This window comes from Lissotriton vulgaris, chromosome 3_1 (assembly GCF_964263255.1).
Source record: "Lissotriton vulgaris chromosome 3_1, aLisVul1.2, whole genome shotgun sequence".
Classification (NCBI taxonomy): domain Eukaryota; kingdom Metazoa; phylum Chordata; class Amphibia; order Caudata; family Salamandridae; genus Lissotriton; species Lissotriton vulgaris.
Window position 1 is genome coordinate 489,610,628 of NC_141689.1, and position 17,605 is coordinate 489,628,232.

The 17,605-nt window shown below is 47.4% G+C and overlaps 1 protein-coding gene across 3 annotated transcripts in view; it reads left to right on the plus strand.

The window, feature by feature from the left end:
• The window catches only part of CENPH (centromere protein H), a 368,725-nt gene that overhangs the window by 120,050 nt on the left and 231,070 nt on the right, over positions 1-17,605 (plus strand). For all 3 annotated transcript variants that reach the window (XM_086960717.1, XM_086960719.1, XM_086960718.1), the window contains exon 5: positions 16,134-16,190. In XM_086960717.1, the coding sequence (XP_086816843.1) occupies positions 16,134-16,190 (57 nt within the window). The remainder of the gene's footprint in view (positions 1-16,133; positions 16,191-17,605) is intronic.

The following is a 17,605-nucleotide window of genomic DNA, read 5'->3' on the forward strand; positions in this document are numbered from 1 at the left end:
AGGGTTAGATAAAGATATTTCTCTGTAGATTGTAAAAAGAAAAGTATGGATGAGACCGAAAAGGCAGCCATTTGTGAATACAGTCATTTGAATGAGGGGCAGGTGTCTTTAAAACTAATACTGGTAACCTCATAGAATACAACTTGTTTATGGCATGCAGCTGAAACATGGTTTCTGGTGCCTTTGCCAAGTATAAAATATATGGCTGCATTTTGTGCTCTTTGTGGCCACTGCAAACCGGAATAGGAAACCTTGTATAGAGGTCAGTGCATTAGCCTAAATGGGCATTTACTGTAGTCCTAAGAGCAAATACCATTTTCAGAGAGCAAAGGGAGAACAGGCTTCAACCTCCTCAGCTAAAAAACATTTTGAGCTCCTAATTGACTTTTGGCCAAACAAGACATCGACATCCAATATTATACAAAGGTTCTTTACTGCATCAGTTGTTTTGGAATAAAGGTTGACATTTTAGGTGGTTTCCTTAACTTACCACTTTGTTCCGATTATCTTATTCTCAGCGTTTGGCTACCCTACCATTTAAAGCAGGCAAGGCGCCGTAAACCACAAATGATTGCCCTCAACAGGTTGGGAGTAGATTACCATACGTTGGAATTAGATCCTCACTAACTAGAGATATTTTAGCACCTGTGACATCCAAATCTTGAACTGTTTGAAAGCAGAAACCACAAACAATACTAGTTTCTTTTCTAGTAGGCACAGGCAACCACAAAAAAGGCAAAGTGCTTTAATTGAACTGGTCAACAAGATGAAGAGAGCTGTATATGGTCATCCTGTCTGCCTCAGCCTGACCCAGACCATGTTGAGGTGTCAGGCCTTTAGCACCTCACCCGCAGACCACACATTACCAATGATATTCCTATGGCTCTACTTTCCAAGTTTTAGAGTCACTTCCTGCATGATATCCAAATTTCACTCAGTTTGACAGCCTAGCTCCTGTGATCGTTTCATTTGCCCACTTTGAGATTGCAGCAGATTGCAAAGGTGTGGTGACTGAATCTGTAGCAACATTGATGACTAAGGCCTATACCCCCACTGAAGGAGTTTATATGGCAATTGTTTGGAATTTTAAACTCCTGTGCATCAGCCCATGGATTCATGTGAACTAAATACTGCCGAGACACATACTTCTATTTAAACCCATCCACACAGTGAGCATGAAGGTTCTGCCTTGGGATATGGCCTTGTGTCCTCAACATGAGAGGATAAGATCCATGTTAGCTTTCACATAAAAAATGCCTTGGTTTGAAATGCAGAAATGTATACTTATTATACATTTCAAGTTCTTTTCAGATCTTTGTCTCGATTATTAGTCTGCACTCTTTATTTTCAAACCCTACTAGTGCAGCATCCCTTAATGTTAGGTCATTGAATGTAAAATGTAAGGTGGTAACTAAGAAAACAAGGTTCTCTTTCATCCAGGCAGGGAACAGCTTGCATCACATTTTTACATATGAAGGCCACTTGTCCTCTCAATGGAAGAGATACCGCCCACTTTACAAGTTGTTTGTAGACCACTGTGCCTTTGTTTACAGGAGTATCTTCTCGACATTTGTAGGGCTGCTATATGCAAGAGTCTGTAGATGTTCACCAAACTGACAAATTCGTTCTTTTGCAAGTAGTTCATCACAATATTTCTTTAAGGTGAGCCTACTTACTTGCTTACCACCTTCTTATATGTATTATGTGTATTATGAACTGCTTGCCATTCTGATTCAAGCACATGAATATGAATGATCCAATGTGGGGAAAAAAGTAGCTTATGTTTTCCTGTCATCGAGGTGGAAGTCCCATGGTAATTATAATAAGTTGTGTATAGTAAAGCATTGTCAGCTAAGCCTAAACTAGTGACATTGTTAGCCAGCCCCCATCATTTTAAAAAGAAACAAAGTTCAACCAGAAAACTGCTCCTCAAGCTCTCTTGCCCTCAAGAGCCACCATACTTCACATTTCTTACCGCACGGTGTGTGAGAGAGAGTCCCCCTGAACTATGCTCAGTTCATCAGTGTTCTAGTTGGTTTATCTCATTTTTTTTTTTTTTTTAAATATATTTTTATTGCAGGAATCAGTACAACAATACAGTAACGACCAGCATCATATTATAGCCAACTCTTCCAAGATATGGCCCACCGACCCCTTTCCATAGTATTGCTATACAGCCAAGCGGCCCGTGTCCTTGGGGTTGGGCGGTGAATGTAGCTGGGGTCAGTAGGATGCTGAAGCTGGTCCGGATAACACACTGTCCGTCATCTGCTTTTCTAAACAAACCCCAACCCCCAAAAAGATACCCCCCCCCCCAACTACCAGGCATTATGAAACCCCCCCCCCCACCATCAGCGCCAGGGAGTTTATCACTGTAGGATCCACTGTTTGACCCACGGGGAAGGAAATAGTGCTGTTAATGCTAGTGTCTAATGGGACTCGGGTCTAGTTGCTTCTTCGCTTTCGGAGTCGCTGGGGGTACAATAATCCCTGAGGGCCTGCACCAGCGTTTCCCAGTCTAACGCGGCCTCCTGCGCCTTCTCATTGTTTTGCCTCCAAGCCAACTGATATCGCAGCGCGCTCTCACCCGCCGCCCATTTCAAAAGTTCACCGTGCCATCTGCTGCCCGTAGGACCAGCACGTGCCTTCCAGTTCCTGGTCACCTCTCGCTTAGCTAGTAGGAGCCCCAGGTCTATAAATTTACTGGTGATTTTATTCCGGGGGGTATGGGGGAACCAGTGCAGTAGCGCTACCGCCGCATCGAACGATAAGTGCCTCCCCGTCACCTCTTCTAAAGTCGCCGCCACCTCCTGCCAGTAGGACGTTAGCCCGGGACAGGCCCATAGCATGTGTAGGAGGTCCGCCTCCTGAGCCGGGCATCTAGGGCATTCCGCCGAGGCTGTGGCAAAATAACGCCTGATCTTAACCGGGGTCAGGTACGCCCTATGGAGAACATAGTAGTGGACCAGTTGGAAACGGGCACAACGTGTACCCTTCCATGCTCGCCTCACCAGCTGGGACCAGGTCGTTTCCGGGATCTCCTTACCGATGTCCTCTTCCCAGCGGGACTTCAGTGTGGTGAGAGGGACCAACCCCTCGGTAATCAGCCTGCCGTAAAGGCAAGTGACCGCCTTCACTGTTCCCGCCGACATCATCACATACTGGCACACCTGAGACAACTGAGGTTCCTCTAGTCCGTTTTGCCAGTACGCCTGGATCACTCGCACAATGGCCGAGTGCAGCAGAAAGTCGCCCCGGGGAATCCCAAAGCGGTCAATGAGACCCTGAAAGGACAGGAGCACTCCGTCCTCATACAGGTCTCCGACGAGCTGTAAACCCGACTCCTCCCAGTCCGCTAGACGCGACCAGTCTCCTCCATGGGGGAGGGCCGTCAGCATCCCCAATGGTATTTCAGGTGCATATGGGGTCCGCAGGTGACCCCTGTTATGAGCCCGATTCCAACAGAGTCGGATAGTCCGCTCCTCCATCGACAGGTCCCGAAGGACTAAACGCTGCCGCAGCGCGATAAAGGAGAGGACGTGTCTGGCTATACCCGTCCCTCTACCGTCTTCCGGGCCTCTGAACTCCCTGGCTATCTCCTGGGTGTATGTCTGGAGCTGCGCCGCCAGATAGTACTTCTCAAAGTCCGGCACCGCGAGCCCCCCTTCGTCCTTCGGCCTCATCAGGGTATTGAGGGCCACCCGCCGCCGGCCCGTGCCCCAAAGGAACCCGATCACCAAAGAACGCAAGCGGCGAAACGTAGCCGGCGGGACCCAGATCGGCAAAGTCCGAAAATAATACAATAGTCGGGGGAGCGCCACCATTTTGAGCAGGGCAATGCGCCCTGCCACAGAGAGCGGCAGCGTGGCCCAAAAATCCATGCTGCCTCGGAGTGCTCGTATGCAACGGGCGATGTTTCCGTCCAGGAGGTCGGGTTGGTCGTGGTACACAAATACCCCAAGGTATTTAAAGCAGTCGGGTTCCCACCTGATCTCTCTACTTAGCGCCGGAGCGGGGACACTCCTACGCATCGGGAATAGGCAGGTCTTAGACCAGTTCACTCGCAGGCCTGAGACTTCCCCGAACTCCGTTAGCGCTGATTCCGCTCCCCGTAATGCGTCGATCGGATCTTCCAGGAAGAGCAACAGGTCGTCCGCATAGAGCGAAACGTAATGCGGGCCCGCCGCTGTCCATAAGCCCGTATAGTGGGCTCCCGAGCGAAGATGCATCGCTAGTGGCTCCACCGCTAGTGCAAAAAGAAGCGGGGATAAGGAGCACCCCTGCCGCGTGCCACGCTCCACCGGATATCGCGATGAAATCAAAGGGCCCGATCTAACCCTGGCTGAAGCAGAAGCGTAAAGAACCGCTGTCCATTTAATAAATCCCTCCCCAAGGCCGAATTTCCGCAATACCGCGTCTAAATAGTCCCACTCCAGGCTATCAAACGCCTTCTCCAGGTCCACCGACAAGACTACCGGGGACGGGGCATCTACGAACGGTTCCCCAAGCAAGCGAAACAACCGTCGGATGTTCATGGTCGTATTTCGCCGTGGGATGAAACCGGCTTGGTCCTCGTGCACTAGGGAGCTCATGTGTCCCAACAGCCTCGAGGCCAAGATGCTGCTCAATATTTTGTAGTCCACCGTCAACATTGAGAGGGGACGGTAGGACCCCGGGTCAGACGAATCTCGGCCTGGCTTGAGGAGAGGAACCACCAACGCCTCACACATCGAGCCGGGGAGGCGACCCAGCCTCTTCGCCTCCCTGTAGACCACCATTAAACGAGGGGCCAGGAGGTCAGCATAGGCTGCATAGAACTCCACCGGCAGGCCATCCAGGCCTGGGGTCTTGTTCCTCGCCATCCGTTTGATGGCCCCGCGGATCTCCCCCAAGCCTATGTCAGATCCCAGGGCGTCTGCCACTTCTCGTTCCACTGTGCGGAGTTCCAGCGGGCGAAGATAGTCATCAAGCCGGTCCGGGTCACGCGCGGAGCGACTGCGATATAAACACTCGTAATAATGCCGGAAGCAAGTAAGAATCTCCGGTTGGGTGCACACCTCGGTCCCATCCGCCCCACGCATCCCAGTCGTCGGTTGGGACTGGCGCGTAGGGTTGGCCAACCACGCCAGTAATGCGCTCGATCTGTCGCCCTCCGCTATAGATCGGACCGTGTAGGCCTTGTAATCGAAACAGCGGAGCCGTTCTACCTCCACCGCCACCTTCTCCCTCGCCTCCACCGTTCGTGTTTGCAATTCCGGGTGTCCGGGTCGGCTAATTTCGAGCTCGCGAAGCGTTCGGTCCGCTGCGTCTAAATCAGCCAGGATAACACGCCGCATGCCCACCCTCTTAGAGATACAGTACCCCCTCACCACCACCTTGAAAGCGTCCCATTCGAACGCCCTAGTACTCGCGGAACCGCCGTTGGCCGCAAAATAATCCGTGATTTTTCCCCCTAGGTCTGCCCTGAAGACACTGTCCTCGAGGATCTCGGGGCGCATCTTCCAGGTGGGTACCGCTGGCGTCCCAGGGAACCAGCGAATGTCCAGTAGGAGGGGGTTATGGTCCGAAATGGTCCGCGACAAATACTCCGATCGGACCGCTGCCGAGACTAATTCGGACGAACCAAGGAAGCCATCCAGTCTGACATGCAGCTCATGGAGGCTCGAAAAGTACGAATAGTCTCTAGACGCGGGGTGATGCGCCCTCCAGATGTCCGTCAAACCCCAGCGGGTCTGCCAATCTTGACGGCCCTTAGCCGTCCGCCGGACCGGGGAGTCGGGGAGCGGGGGATGCGAGCGGTCCATATCTACATCTACCACGGAGTTGAAGTCTCCCCCCAGCAGGAGGGGACCGGTGAAAAAGTGGGCCAACGAGCCCGATAACCCGGAAAGGAAGGCAGTCTGATCCATATTAGGGGCATACACACAACAAACATTCAAGTCCCTCCCTCCTAGCGTGCCTGATATGGCCACGAAGCGCCCCTCCGGGTCTAACACTGTCCTCGTGACCCGGAAGGGGACTCCTGCCCTGATCCATATAAGCGCCCCCCTGGCATAAGCAGAGAACGCCGTGGAGAAGACCTGCCCTCGCCACCTACGCTGAAGCGCCGCCCCTTCCGCCTTGTTCAGATGCGTTTCCTGCAGCAGCGCCATTTGCACTCCCCTACGCACTAAATAAGCGTGGACCTTGTGACGCCTAGACATAGTGTGAAGCCCCCTCACGTTCCAAGTAATACATTTCAAGTTAGCAACATCAGCCATTGTCCCAAAGTGTTCTTGCACAGTCCCTCCGTCCGGGTCCCCACAAAGAAAAACCATCATTCCTCCCAGCGCTGTCGGCGGCCATTTTCCCCAACCAGAACCAAACCCCCCAAAACCAAACAAAACCCCCTCCCAACCACCCCAGAACAGGACCCAAACTGCACCATCTAGATCCCATCCAAACTTCTACGGAGAACAACCCCAAAAACCCTGCTAGTCCTACGGTCGCCACCGTAGGAAGGCCTTATGGGCCAGGTGCGGGCTGAGCGGAGGCAGTGGGCCCTCGTCGCCCAGGCTGCTAGGACTATCATAAGCCCCCCCGTGTCAAAATCTTTCGGGGCAAGAGTAGAAGCCTCCCGACCCTCCCTCTCCCATTGTCAGCAATAGAGGACGGCAGCCGCCTCCCCCCTGTCGGGCCCCCACCCAAAACAAGGCAATCGATCCCATTACCCCTGTCCGTCCAGAAGGTCCTCCACCGATTTCGGTGTGATCACCGGTGTGTGGGTACTGTCTGCCACTGAGTCTTCCGAGTCCGATGGTGCCCCCTGAGCACCCGGGTTTTCTTCCTCCTCCTCGACGTCTTCGCCCCTTGCTCCTGACAGTTCCGACAGAACTTCCAACACTCCCCGCCGCTCAGATGATGTCTCCGCTGTCGAGGGTCCTCCCGTGCGGCCGCGGCGGTTCCTGACCCTTTTAGATCGCCTCCTTTGTTCCGGCTCCTCCGCCTGATGGGTCGAGGCGTTATAACCATCCTTCCCTGTTCGGTACAGTTCGAGCCAGTCACAGGCCTCCTCCGGGGTGTCGAAGAACTGGGTTTTGTCGTCGACAATGACTCGGAGCCTCGCGGGAAATAGGAGTGAATATTGGATGCCTTCACTCCTGAGTTCACGCTTAACCGCCAAGAAGGAGAACCGCTTGCGCTGCGTCTCATAGGTATAGTCAGGGAAGATATTCACCTGGCTGTTTGCAACCTGGAACGGGCCATTGTGTCTGGCGGCATTTAGGATCAGGTCTCTGTCCCGGAAATGTAGCAACCGCGCCACCACCGGCCTCGGGGCTCGTCCCTGCTGTGGGGGTCGCGCTGGAACTCTGTGGGCCCGTTCTAGAGTGTAAAAGGAGGACAGGCCCTCCGGGACCACCGTGTCTCGGAGCCATGTCTCCAGGTAGCGCACCATATCGCCTTCCTCGACCTTTTCCGGCAGGCCCACTACCCGAATGTTATTCCTCCTGTTTCGGCCTTCCGCATCCTCCGCCCTCCGTTCGAGGGTCTCGATTCGGGACATGGCATCCTTTATCGTCGCAGCCAGGGTTCTCTGCGCCGGTTCTATAGTCCCCACCTTGCTCTCCACCTCCTTGACCCGGTCCGAGAGCTTACCATGGTCTGCCCTAAGGAGGCCCAGGCCAGTCGCCACCTGGGCAATGTCCTGTTGTAGGGCCGACCGAGTTGCCTCTATGGCTTCCAGTACACGGTCGAATTGTTGTTGGAGTGGTGCGCCACCAGGTCTTGTAGGATCTCCATGTTCTTCCTTGTCCTGGGCCTCAGAGTCCGAGGTGGCCTGGCTGGATCCCTTGGCTCCTCTAGGTTTCCCCATGCTGTCAGGGGCTCTCCGCAAAGGTCCCGGAGTAGTCGCCTCCGTGTGCAAGTGTCCAGCGCGATTGTCCCGGGATTTCGCCCTCCAGTCCGGAATGGGCGATCTCCTTCTCCAGAGCCCGTGGAGACTCCGCCGTTTCGACTCACGCCACCGCCACGGCGTCCGAGGGCACCGATAAGGGGGCGGAGATACCCGTCTCCGAGTCGGGCAAGTCCGTTCACCCACTATAGCTCCGGGGCAAGGGCCACCAACTCCCCCGGTTGTCCTGTGGCGCCCGAGCGTCGCGCCATCCATGTAATTGGGGCGGCCAGGAACTCGCAGCCAGTTGCGGAGTCGCGGTGTCGACCACTGCCTAGAACCGAGTGCACCCGTGCCCGGCGCCCTCTAGCGCGTGGGCACCCGCCCGGTCGTCTAATCGAGTATGGTCCCGCTGTAGAGGGTCCGGACCAGCCAATGTCTAATGTCTAAAACAACTGAGGCTGGTGAAGCCGGGTGCCGGGCGACACCCGCGAGACCTCCTCAACTCCGCAGGTTCGATCAAGGGGACAAAGGGGTCCGGGCGCCATATTGGGTCGCACTCCGCCACTCCGCAAACTTCGGCATTTCTTCAAAGCCACCTCCGTCCAAACTCCACCAGGGCCCTCGGGAGGGTGTCGTCGCCTCGCTCAACCGAATGCGGGGTCTGGGGTGCCCCTCAGCCTCCGATATTCATTATAATTCCGGGCTCAGTCCCGGAGCCGAGCTCTCAGGCGACCATCGCCATCGGCGCTCAAGCCACGCCCCCTTGGTTTATCTCATCTTTTGAACGCTTAACTGTTTTTGCTGCCATTGGCTCTCATTGGCTGCGAGTGGCTACAGGAATTTGTTTGAAATCTTGTACATTGTTCACAAGGCCCTAATAAAGCTGGCCCCATTTATTTGACTAGCAAAATTAAGCTTCATGCTACCAATTAGGAAGTAATAAGGAAGTTAATTAATAAAATTAAAATGAAAGAGATGAAAAAGGACGGAGTAGTGGAGAATTTACAGTTAGACATTTTGAGGAGTAAATGAAAATTGAAGCATATGTAGTAATAAACATAGAGCGTTATATACTTATGATTCTGATAATTCGGTAAAAATCATAGTATGTTATAGAAAACCAAAAGCCATTTAGAATTATCACGTTGTAAAGTAATATATATATATACATGTTGTAGAGAAATGTGGTATTCAATTATAAATTGTCATAAACATAAATATTAAAGAAGGAATTTCAAGGGGGTTTAGGCACATCTTCAATCAACGTTTGAAGTAAAACATACAAAATAGCAGTATTATTTAGATCAATGGTAACAGGAGACCATAGAGTTTCCCTTTTCATAGAAAGTGAGATGGGCACAACATAAGCTTCATCAAGTCTATGGTTATAACATATTCTATACCACCAAAATGTGTTTTGAGTTCTTCCAGTTTCTAGTAATTTGTTGTAATGCAACTGCTAACATAATGTCAATTATTTTAACATTCAACATGCAATCACTCCAGTTGTCTAATAAGCTGCCTAGGAACAGATTGCCATTTAAAACCCAGAATATACCTGTTCCCAAACCTTAATCCAAAACTAGTGAGTATAATGACAACTAAATACTAAGTGCTTTTAGACAGTGTTACATTCATTACATGTCATACAAAATAAAGGAGGCCCCCTTCTGTTTTGGGTCTGGGACCAGGGGAAATCTTGGAAGAAAGGACAGAAAAGTCCCTACATGAGCCACAGAGGTGGTCTCAAGTATATAAAGTTGCCCTACTGTTAACAGCAATACCAATCTCACAATAGTCTGGAACCTCCAAATATCAAAAAAACATAAGTGATCACACATTAACAATAGGAAGGATTATTACAGATAGTAAGCAGAGAGAGAAGCTTTTATTTTAAAAATTGTACAAGTGTGTATTTATTCAGTAGTATTACTGTTTGATAATCACAAAGACTGGAAGAATACATTCAATTATAAAAAGTACATGATCACTAAAAATAATACAATAACAAAATACGGCGATAGTTAAAATTGTTCACAAGAACAAGGGTCGACGCAGCGTTTCGGTTGTAATTGTCAATTAAAAACCTTCTTCAGGACCAGTTCTGAGTTATATTTAATTCCTCCGAGTTAATTATAGAGGACACAAGGCCCGTTGCATGATCCGGGTGGGGCAGAGTTCAGGCTTTAATAGTATGGATATGTCTGAGGAATCTGGTATTTATACCTTCAAATGGTTCTGTTCATGCTCACACTATTATAATAGGAGCCACCGATGTCCGCTTTATGTAGCTATTAGTGTATTGCAAACTTCATTGTGTGGCAAATCGCTGTACTCGTAGCCATCCGATGAACACAGAACCCCCGACACGCCGTTATAATAGGAGCAGGGAGGCCGACTCTACATGAAAAGTGGGAGGACAACCTCCAGACTAGTACTATCGTAAAGAAAAGTCACGTAAAAGGGCTACGAGTACAGCGACACTACACCTTGCTCTAATGTTCCCCGTGTGACCCAGAAACAACTCCTGTGTAAAACGAAGTTTGCAGTTTATGTGCTGGAGTGTCCCTGTGGCCTGCGTTATGTGGGCAGCACCAAGCTGCAGGTCCACAAGCGGATACTCCAGCACATAAGGGCTATCAACACAAATGTCGCAACATAAACTGTTGCACGTCATTTTAAGGATCAGCACGATAACCAAAGTCTTCTACTTAAATACTTTGTGATCGACTCAGTCCCATCCCTTCGCAGGGGAGGGAATCGGGAGGCAATTTTGAGAGCACTTGAGACTAGGTATATACTGGACCTGGACTGTAAGTCTCCATCGGGCCTCAATACGTGTGTCGATTTCTACACGTGTTTATAAGTGCTTTTCTTAGGCCCCTATCTGCACCTTCCTGCCAACTGTAGTTCAAAGTCCCACTTTAGCCGCTCTCCCCTAGGGTAAAATGATGTATTAATAAACTGCCCCGAAGAGAGCAACCTAGGGAGTGTCATTAGTTCGTGGTCTCCTTTCTACATGTAATTCAGTGACGTAATCAACATCATGCACATTCTAATGTATTCTTAAACATTTAATGTTTTTTTATCTTAAAGGGAAATATATAAAAATTGATTTTATTACACAGGTCTTTGCACTTCTGAAATTCACTTCTGTTACATGAGTTAGTTGTATAATTAATGTAGTACAACCAGGGACGTTCAAAATTGTTCTTGATGATGATGGATTGTACCCACTGGGGTTATATCAGGTTTGAAACGTTCAAAGCGGTGAATTGATTTTACAGCATAAAACTGCATTATATATGAACCAACAGCCAGGCTTGAGAAATTCTGGGGCTACATCTTTCGCATGGGCTATTGATTTCACCCACTTGGGTTATATTTGGTGAAATTCCTTTCTTGATTTCACTTTGTTTCTAAATTAAGGAACTCGAATGAATTTCTGTTTACCACGCTATGAGACTTAAATGTTTAATATTGCTGGTTATTGGTACCAATGGTGCTATTTACTATATCTAATTGTTCTATTTCCTGTTAGGTATTGTGAGTCATGTTTTAACCCCTTCGCTGCGGGGTTAATTCCCCCGCTGTGCTGGGGGGAGAAGGGGGGCCCTCATGACGAGCTCAGCTCATCATGAGCTACAGTGCTCCTGTGCTCATGACTAGCTCAGCTCGTCACAGGTGCATTGGTTCCCGTGGAACGCTCAGCACAGCAGGGGAATTATCCCCGCACCTGAGCGTTCCACAGCCCATGACGAGCTGAGCTCGTCATGAGCACCGGAGCACCGTGCCTCATGACGAGCTCAGCTCGTCATGAGCATGGAAAAGGTTAACTTCATTATGAAGTTTTGAAACGTTGAAACTTTTTAATGCGAAAGTATAACGTTGAATATGATGCGCCCAGTATTTTCTCTGTGTTTAACAATTCTAGCTAGGGTGACAACCAATCATGTAACAGGTTTTTGCACACTTGCACTTTAAATAGAAACTGCTACTTCATTAGCGTCATGTGACCAAGGCCTCTGGTTAGGCCGAAACGTTATGCTGGTGGCGAAATTTGAGAATAAATAATTTATTCACCTTAAGCTTGGGTTGGCTCTCGTTTCTTGTCCCCGGTGGAATTCTTCTTGTGGGAGAACTACTATATATCCAAAATCAATGAAGTTATGCGACTGGAATCAATCAGATTCCACTCTGCTGCAACAAGATTATTTTCACTCTCTAAGAAGCTCATTCCCACAGGAGCAAAGTTGCTCAGAACACATTGTCCTTTTCCGAGAAAAAACCGCAAACTTTGTTATTTAGTATACATCAGTGTGAGCATTTAAACCTTTCCCACTCCCCTCCTGTCAGATGAAAAACATAACATTCCCTTTTAACCTAGATTTCCTCCCACTAAGTCCCACCTTCCACATTTTGTTACTGACTTGTCTTAAACATGCAGTATATCCTGGTTCTTTCTTGCTGTTCCTACATTTTATTCCTACATTTTAATTTATGTTGGAGACCCTGGTTTCTTTGTTAATTGTAAAGTACAATGACATACTTCAAGGTAAGCGCTTCGCTATGTAAGAATCATAAGTAAATAAATGTTGAATGAGTGTCTCTTGTTGTTTGTATGGCGCAGCTTAACACCCATGAGGGTATCCAGGCTCTGGAGCAGGAGCATAAGCCCGGTTGTGCTCCTAGTGGAACAGCTAGGTTTTAAGTTCCTTGCAGAAGTTGTGAAGTGTATTGGCAGTACTGATGTGTTGAGGAAATTTGTTCCAGTTGTTTGCGGTGATGAAGGAGAAAGCTCTTCCTCCTGTCTTGCTTCTGCAGATGTGGGGTATGCGAGCGAGGGAGAGAGCCAGAGAGAGAGAGAGAGAGGTAGCTTATAGATCTCATAAGGGTTGGTGGAATTGGAGGTGGTCATTGAGGTATGCTGGTCTTGTGCTGTGGAGGGCTTTATAGACGTAAATTAGCAGCTTGAATGTGCAGCATTTCTGGATAGGTAGCCAATGCAGTTCAACGAGGCATGGAGTGATGGGAGCGCTTCTGGTGACCTCCAGAGTGACTTTGGCACTGGTGTTTTCAATTGTATGTAGTCTTTGCATGAGTTGCCGCTTGATCAATCAATCAAACCAGACTTGTAAAGTGCGGCTAATCACCCTTGAGAGTATTAAGGTTGAGAGTCTTGCTGCGGAGTTAGGGCTCAGTTGAACTGCCAGTTTTTGAGTCCTTTCCTGAATTCCAGCAGAGAGGAGGAAGTCTGAAGGTGAAGGGGTAGGTCATTCCAGGACTTAGGTGCGAGGTAGGAGAAGGAGCGTCTTCCACTGTTATTGGATAGATGCGAGGTGTGTGGGCGAGGGAAAGGGAGACAGAGCAGAGATGTCTTGCGGGTTGGTGGAAGTTCAGGCGGTGGTTGATGTATGCTGGTCCTTGGTTGTGCAGGGCTTTGTATTTGTGGTTCAGCATCTTGAAGTGACATCTCTTCTGAGTGGGGAACCAGTGGTGCTTCCTGAGGTGGGGGGGAGGGGGAATGATTCAACATGCGTATATATGAATAATTCTAACGCTGGAGAACTGCAGTTTCACGTAAGTAACTGGCTTGAACCTGCACTGATTTTTCAGACACAAATGGTTCTGCTCAATATTCTTTTCCATGCGTCAGATGGCCGTCCGACGTCACGGTGGGTGTTTGTATAGGATGGCGGGGGAGCGTCCAATCTGCGCACGGGTCAGATTCGGCCGCACCCCGGTGAAATGTCCGCCGCGGCAAAGCAGCTAAAGAAAACAGTTTTACTCAACACTGTCATATTTATTGCAATACAAACCAGAACAACATTTCCAGAACATTGATCCCTCAAAAGGATTTAAATGTATGCAGGTAAAACTCTTGACATCATAAAGACAAAATGTATTTTCTTAATTTTTCATTCATCAATTTATCTGCCGCCATCAGTGTTTCTGGAAGTGCACCCATCCATGCCTTTGTCTGTCCGTACATGCTGCTTATGATTGGTTTGTGTGTAAATAGATGTTTGTTACAAAGGTTGCTTGTGTGCCTCTATTTAGCAAACACGTGCATGTCTACCTCAATTCTTCTGATTATAATTTCATCTTGAATTAACTTTAAAGTCTTATCCAGTCTGGTTTCTGAATGATTGCACTGCTTATTTTCACAATCCTGGCTTTTCTTATCATTGTTTTCCTGCATGTGGCCTCATTAACTTCTTATACAGTAGTTTCCCATGGTGACCAGATTTGCATTTTGGTGTTAAAATCAGATAAATATTTATACATCACAAAAAACCAAGGGCAACAAAATACTGAAATACTGCTTAAACATACATTATTCAAAAAGATGGGTATTTAGCAGGATAAACTGTTGAATATGCCTGAGATCACCTGGAAGCAAGTTCTAGTCCAGCTTCTTTCTACCTCATTTTAGAGGTATCAAACGCTTCTTCCAACAGATCTTAAGGCGTATTTGTGCTAGAGATCTTAAGGCTCGTTTGGGCTGGTTCTAGGGGAAACTATATTTTAAGTAAGCCATGTGCACTCCTGTATAAAAAGCTATGCAATCATGTGAGTATTAGGAGTGATCCTAGAGGCCACTTGCAACCAACGCAACTTAAATAAGAGGTGTGCATAGTAATGGGAGGAGTAAATACTATTCTTAATTCCGAGTTCTACAGCCCATGCAGCTTCCTAACATTTGATTTTGAGGCATCAGCCAGCACGACATTACCATAATCAAATTTTGAGTATATCCATGCTATCGTTTTCAAATCAAATTTTGAGTATTTACTGCATAGGTTTCCCCCAAAAGCTTATTGCTGGTTTTCTCCTGGAGTTGAACAACATACTTAGTACCAGATGATCGTACTAACATGACATCCATTGTCATCTATTCATCAGACAACACTCCTAATATATTAACCCTGTCCAATATCTCATTTTCATGTTCCTACCAAGAAAAAGCGATATAGTGCCATGCCATTTCTCAGACATTGATCAGTGCCAAATAACAGAAAATTGTGGCATTTGAGGGTAGACAGTTTTTATCTGTTCACTTTTGCGTCAGCAACTCTAACTACTTTGAATGTGTCTGTTTTCTAGTCATTTGATAGGCAGCACATAACCTTTGTTGCATCATAATGAACATTAACCAATAAATTGTGCAGATGCTGAACATAGATATTGAAAATAGAGATAGACAGGAGCCCAGATGGACACCTCGGGTGACTGGCGAGGTACTGATTCAATCCAACACTAGCCTTCCAATTCGATAAAAATTAGTCAAGGCACCTTAGAACCCCAACTAGTCTCTTCTGCCACTTGGGCTGGTATACAGTGCCAAAGGCTACGAAAAGGTCCTGTAATGTAAAGAGTGCTGAGTCCTCAGAATCTGCAATGCAGAAGATGGCGAACTGAACACTCCTTATACGCTAGTATCTTTTGAGCAATGGATGTTCTATTTAGAACTGCTTCTGCAGAGGAGGCCTCAATCCTCTATAATAATAGATGCTCCGTTAGAACTACCATTCAAAGACTTCACTGGCTGCCAATCGAATCTCGGATTCAATTTAAGGCCACTGCTTTTAAAATTCTTAAATCTGAATGTCCTGAACTCGCCCATTCTTGGTACCCTACACTCCTCAGCGCAATTTGCGCTCTTCAGGTCAACACCTTGTATCGGTTCCTCGAACTAAGCTCTGTGGAATGGGTGGCCGCTCCTTCAAAGTTTTTGGGGCCAAACTTTGGAACTCTCTGCCACTGCACATTCGTTCCCTGAATAACTTGCTTGCCTTCCGTAAGGCAATTAAAACTCATCTGTTCCCTATGTCCTAGGCCTCTCGCTGCTCCTTCCCTTCCCCCTCAGCTGTTATTTCATGGTTTAGCGCTGGAAAGGCCCCGTTGCTGGGGCAGCTGTTTGCGCTCTAACAAATTTTTAACATAACATAACATAAGTCCAGTATTATGAGATTTGCAACCACCATCTCTCTTCCGTTTTTTTTCCCTATTACATTAATACTGCCTTAGTAGCACACAAATGATTTATCTATTCGTATCTATGTGTGATTTCCTATTAGAGGTTCATCCTATAGATGTAGCAATCTTAGGGCTAGATAACAACACTCATTTTGACAAATGTGGCCTATTATAGCAGAATAGTAGTGACATTTGTTATGATGCCCGAAATTCTATCTAAAAATGCACTGTTTTAGCCACTAATATTTACTCTATCATGTGTTTTTCACCATTTCTATAGGATTCAGTTGGGACACTCTCTCAGGACAAACTTAGAAGAAAGTGGAGACGACTCTGAGTAAGTTTTAATTTTTTTTGTCCATTTCTATTTTGGGCATAAAACTAGATTATTTATTTTAACTGAATTATCTATTCATGACTCAAGCAGTCAGAACCAGCCATGAATTAGCTGAAGTGCCTTTAAACCTAAATAGATATGTATAACAAATGTAATTATTATTTGGGGTGTATGACTTTCCAACTCAAGGAATAATCACAAGCCTTATCAGGGTGAACCCTTAAAGCCACTAAATTAACCTGAACCCCCAGCGCCTGGTAGCTTTAGTACCAAGCAGACAGGCTTTACTTAGGTCAATGTGTAAATTATTTATGCAAGACCAAAACAATAATGAAGTCAGAATGCAAAACAATAAAAATCCTACAACGTATTAGAAAAATATAGACAAAATGTAATAAGCAAACTGACACAAATCCATTAAGGGTATACATTTTCAAAGTTCTAAATAGAAACCGCGCCAAAAAGCATAAAGTGCCAATAGTAGTCAATGGTCGCAGTAGACCGTGGCCTAGGCTCAAGGCAAGACTGACCACACTATAGCGTGGATCAGATACACCAACCAGGTTTGATCTGGTCAAAGATTCTACCTTATGAATTGGGGCCTGATTAATAGTGTGGAGTTGTGTGTTTACTCTGTCATGGTGATGGAGTAAAATACTCCATCCTCCTGACAGTGTACCCATTCTCAAAATTTAGAGATGTCTGCCAGTCATTGACAGGAACCGCCTTCATGGCAGTTCCTATTGATGTGTTAAAAGTTTGACGGACAGATGTTACACATTTTTGCTTTTTTTTAAAACAACATTCCAAAGCACAATTTTGTTTAAAAAAAGATAATATTAATGACGTCCTACCAAATTGTAGGTACACCAACGGAACTGTAACAAAAGTGGAAGGTCATGCACCATTCTTTTTGCTTGTACAGCATTGGGCAGCTGATTAAAACCAATCTTACAACTTCCTTGTGCCTAGACACTTCCCCCCCTAGTTTGCAAATTCTAATGCACACTGTATGTAATACACTCCCAGGTCTGTGGTTACATGTCGCATGCAAAAACAACAGTTGATGGACAGAATGCAGAACAGTGTCATACATACTCCCCAGTACAGAGATCTGGGCCTAAATCCATCGTTTTTTTGCACTCCACACCACCCCAGTTCAGACATGGCCATATGCAAACCAGTCTTGACCCTGTGCCTCATGGGAACAGTCCAGCCCGAACTGCTAAGCCATGTCTTTCTTGGACTGGAATCAAGCATCCGAGGACCGGTTTCTGGCTATCAGCCGTCATCAGCAAGGTAGCTTGACTCCAGTGGTTTGAAGAGCACGGGACTCACGTCTGAGCATACCCATCCCACTCGGGGTGACAAATGCAAAAACAGGATTAAACCCTGATCTTTGACTGGGGGTAAAT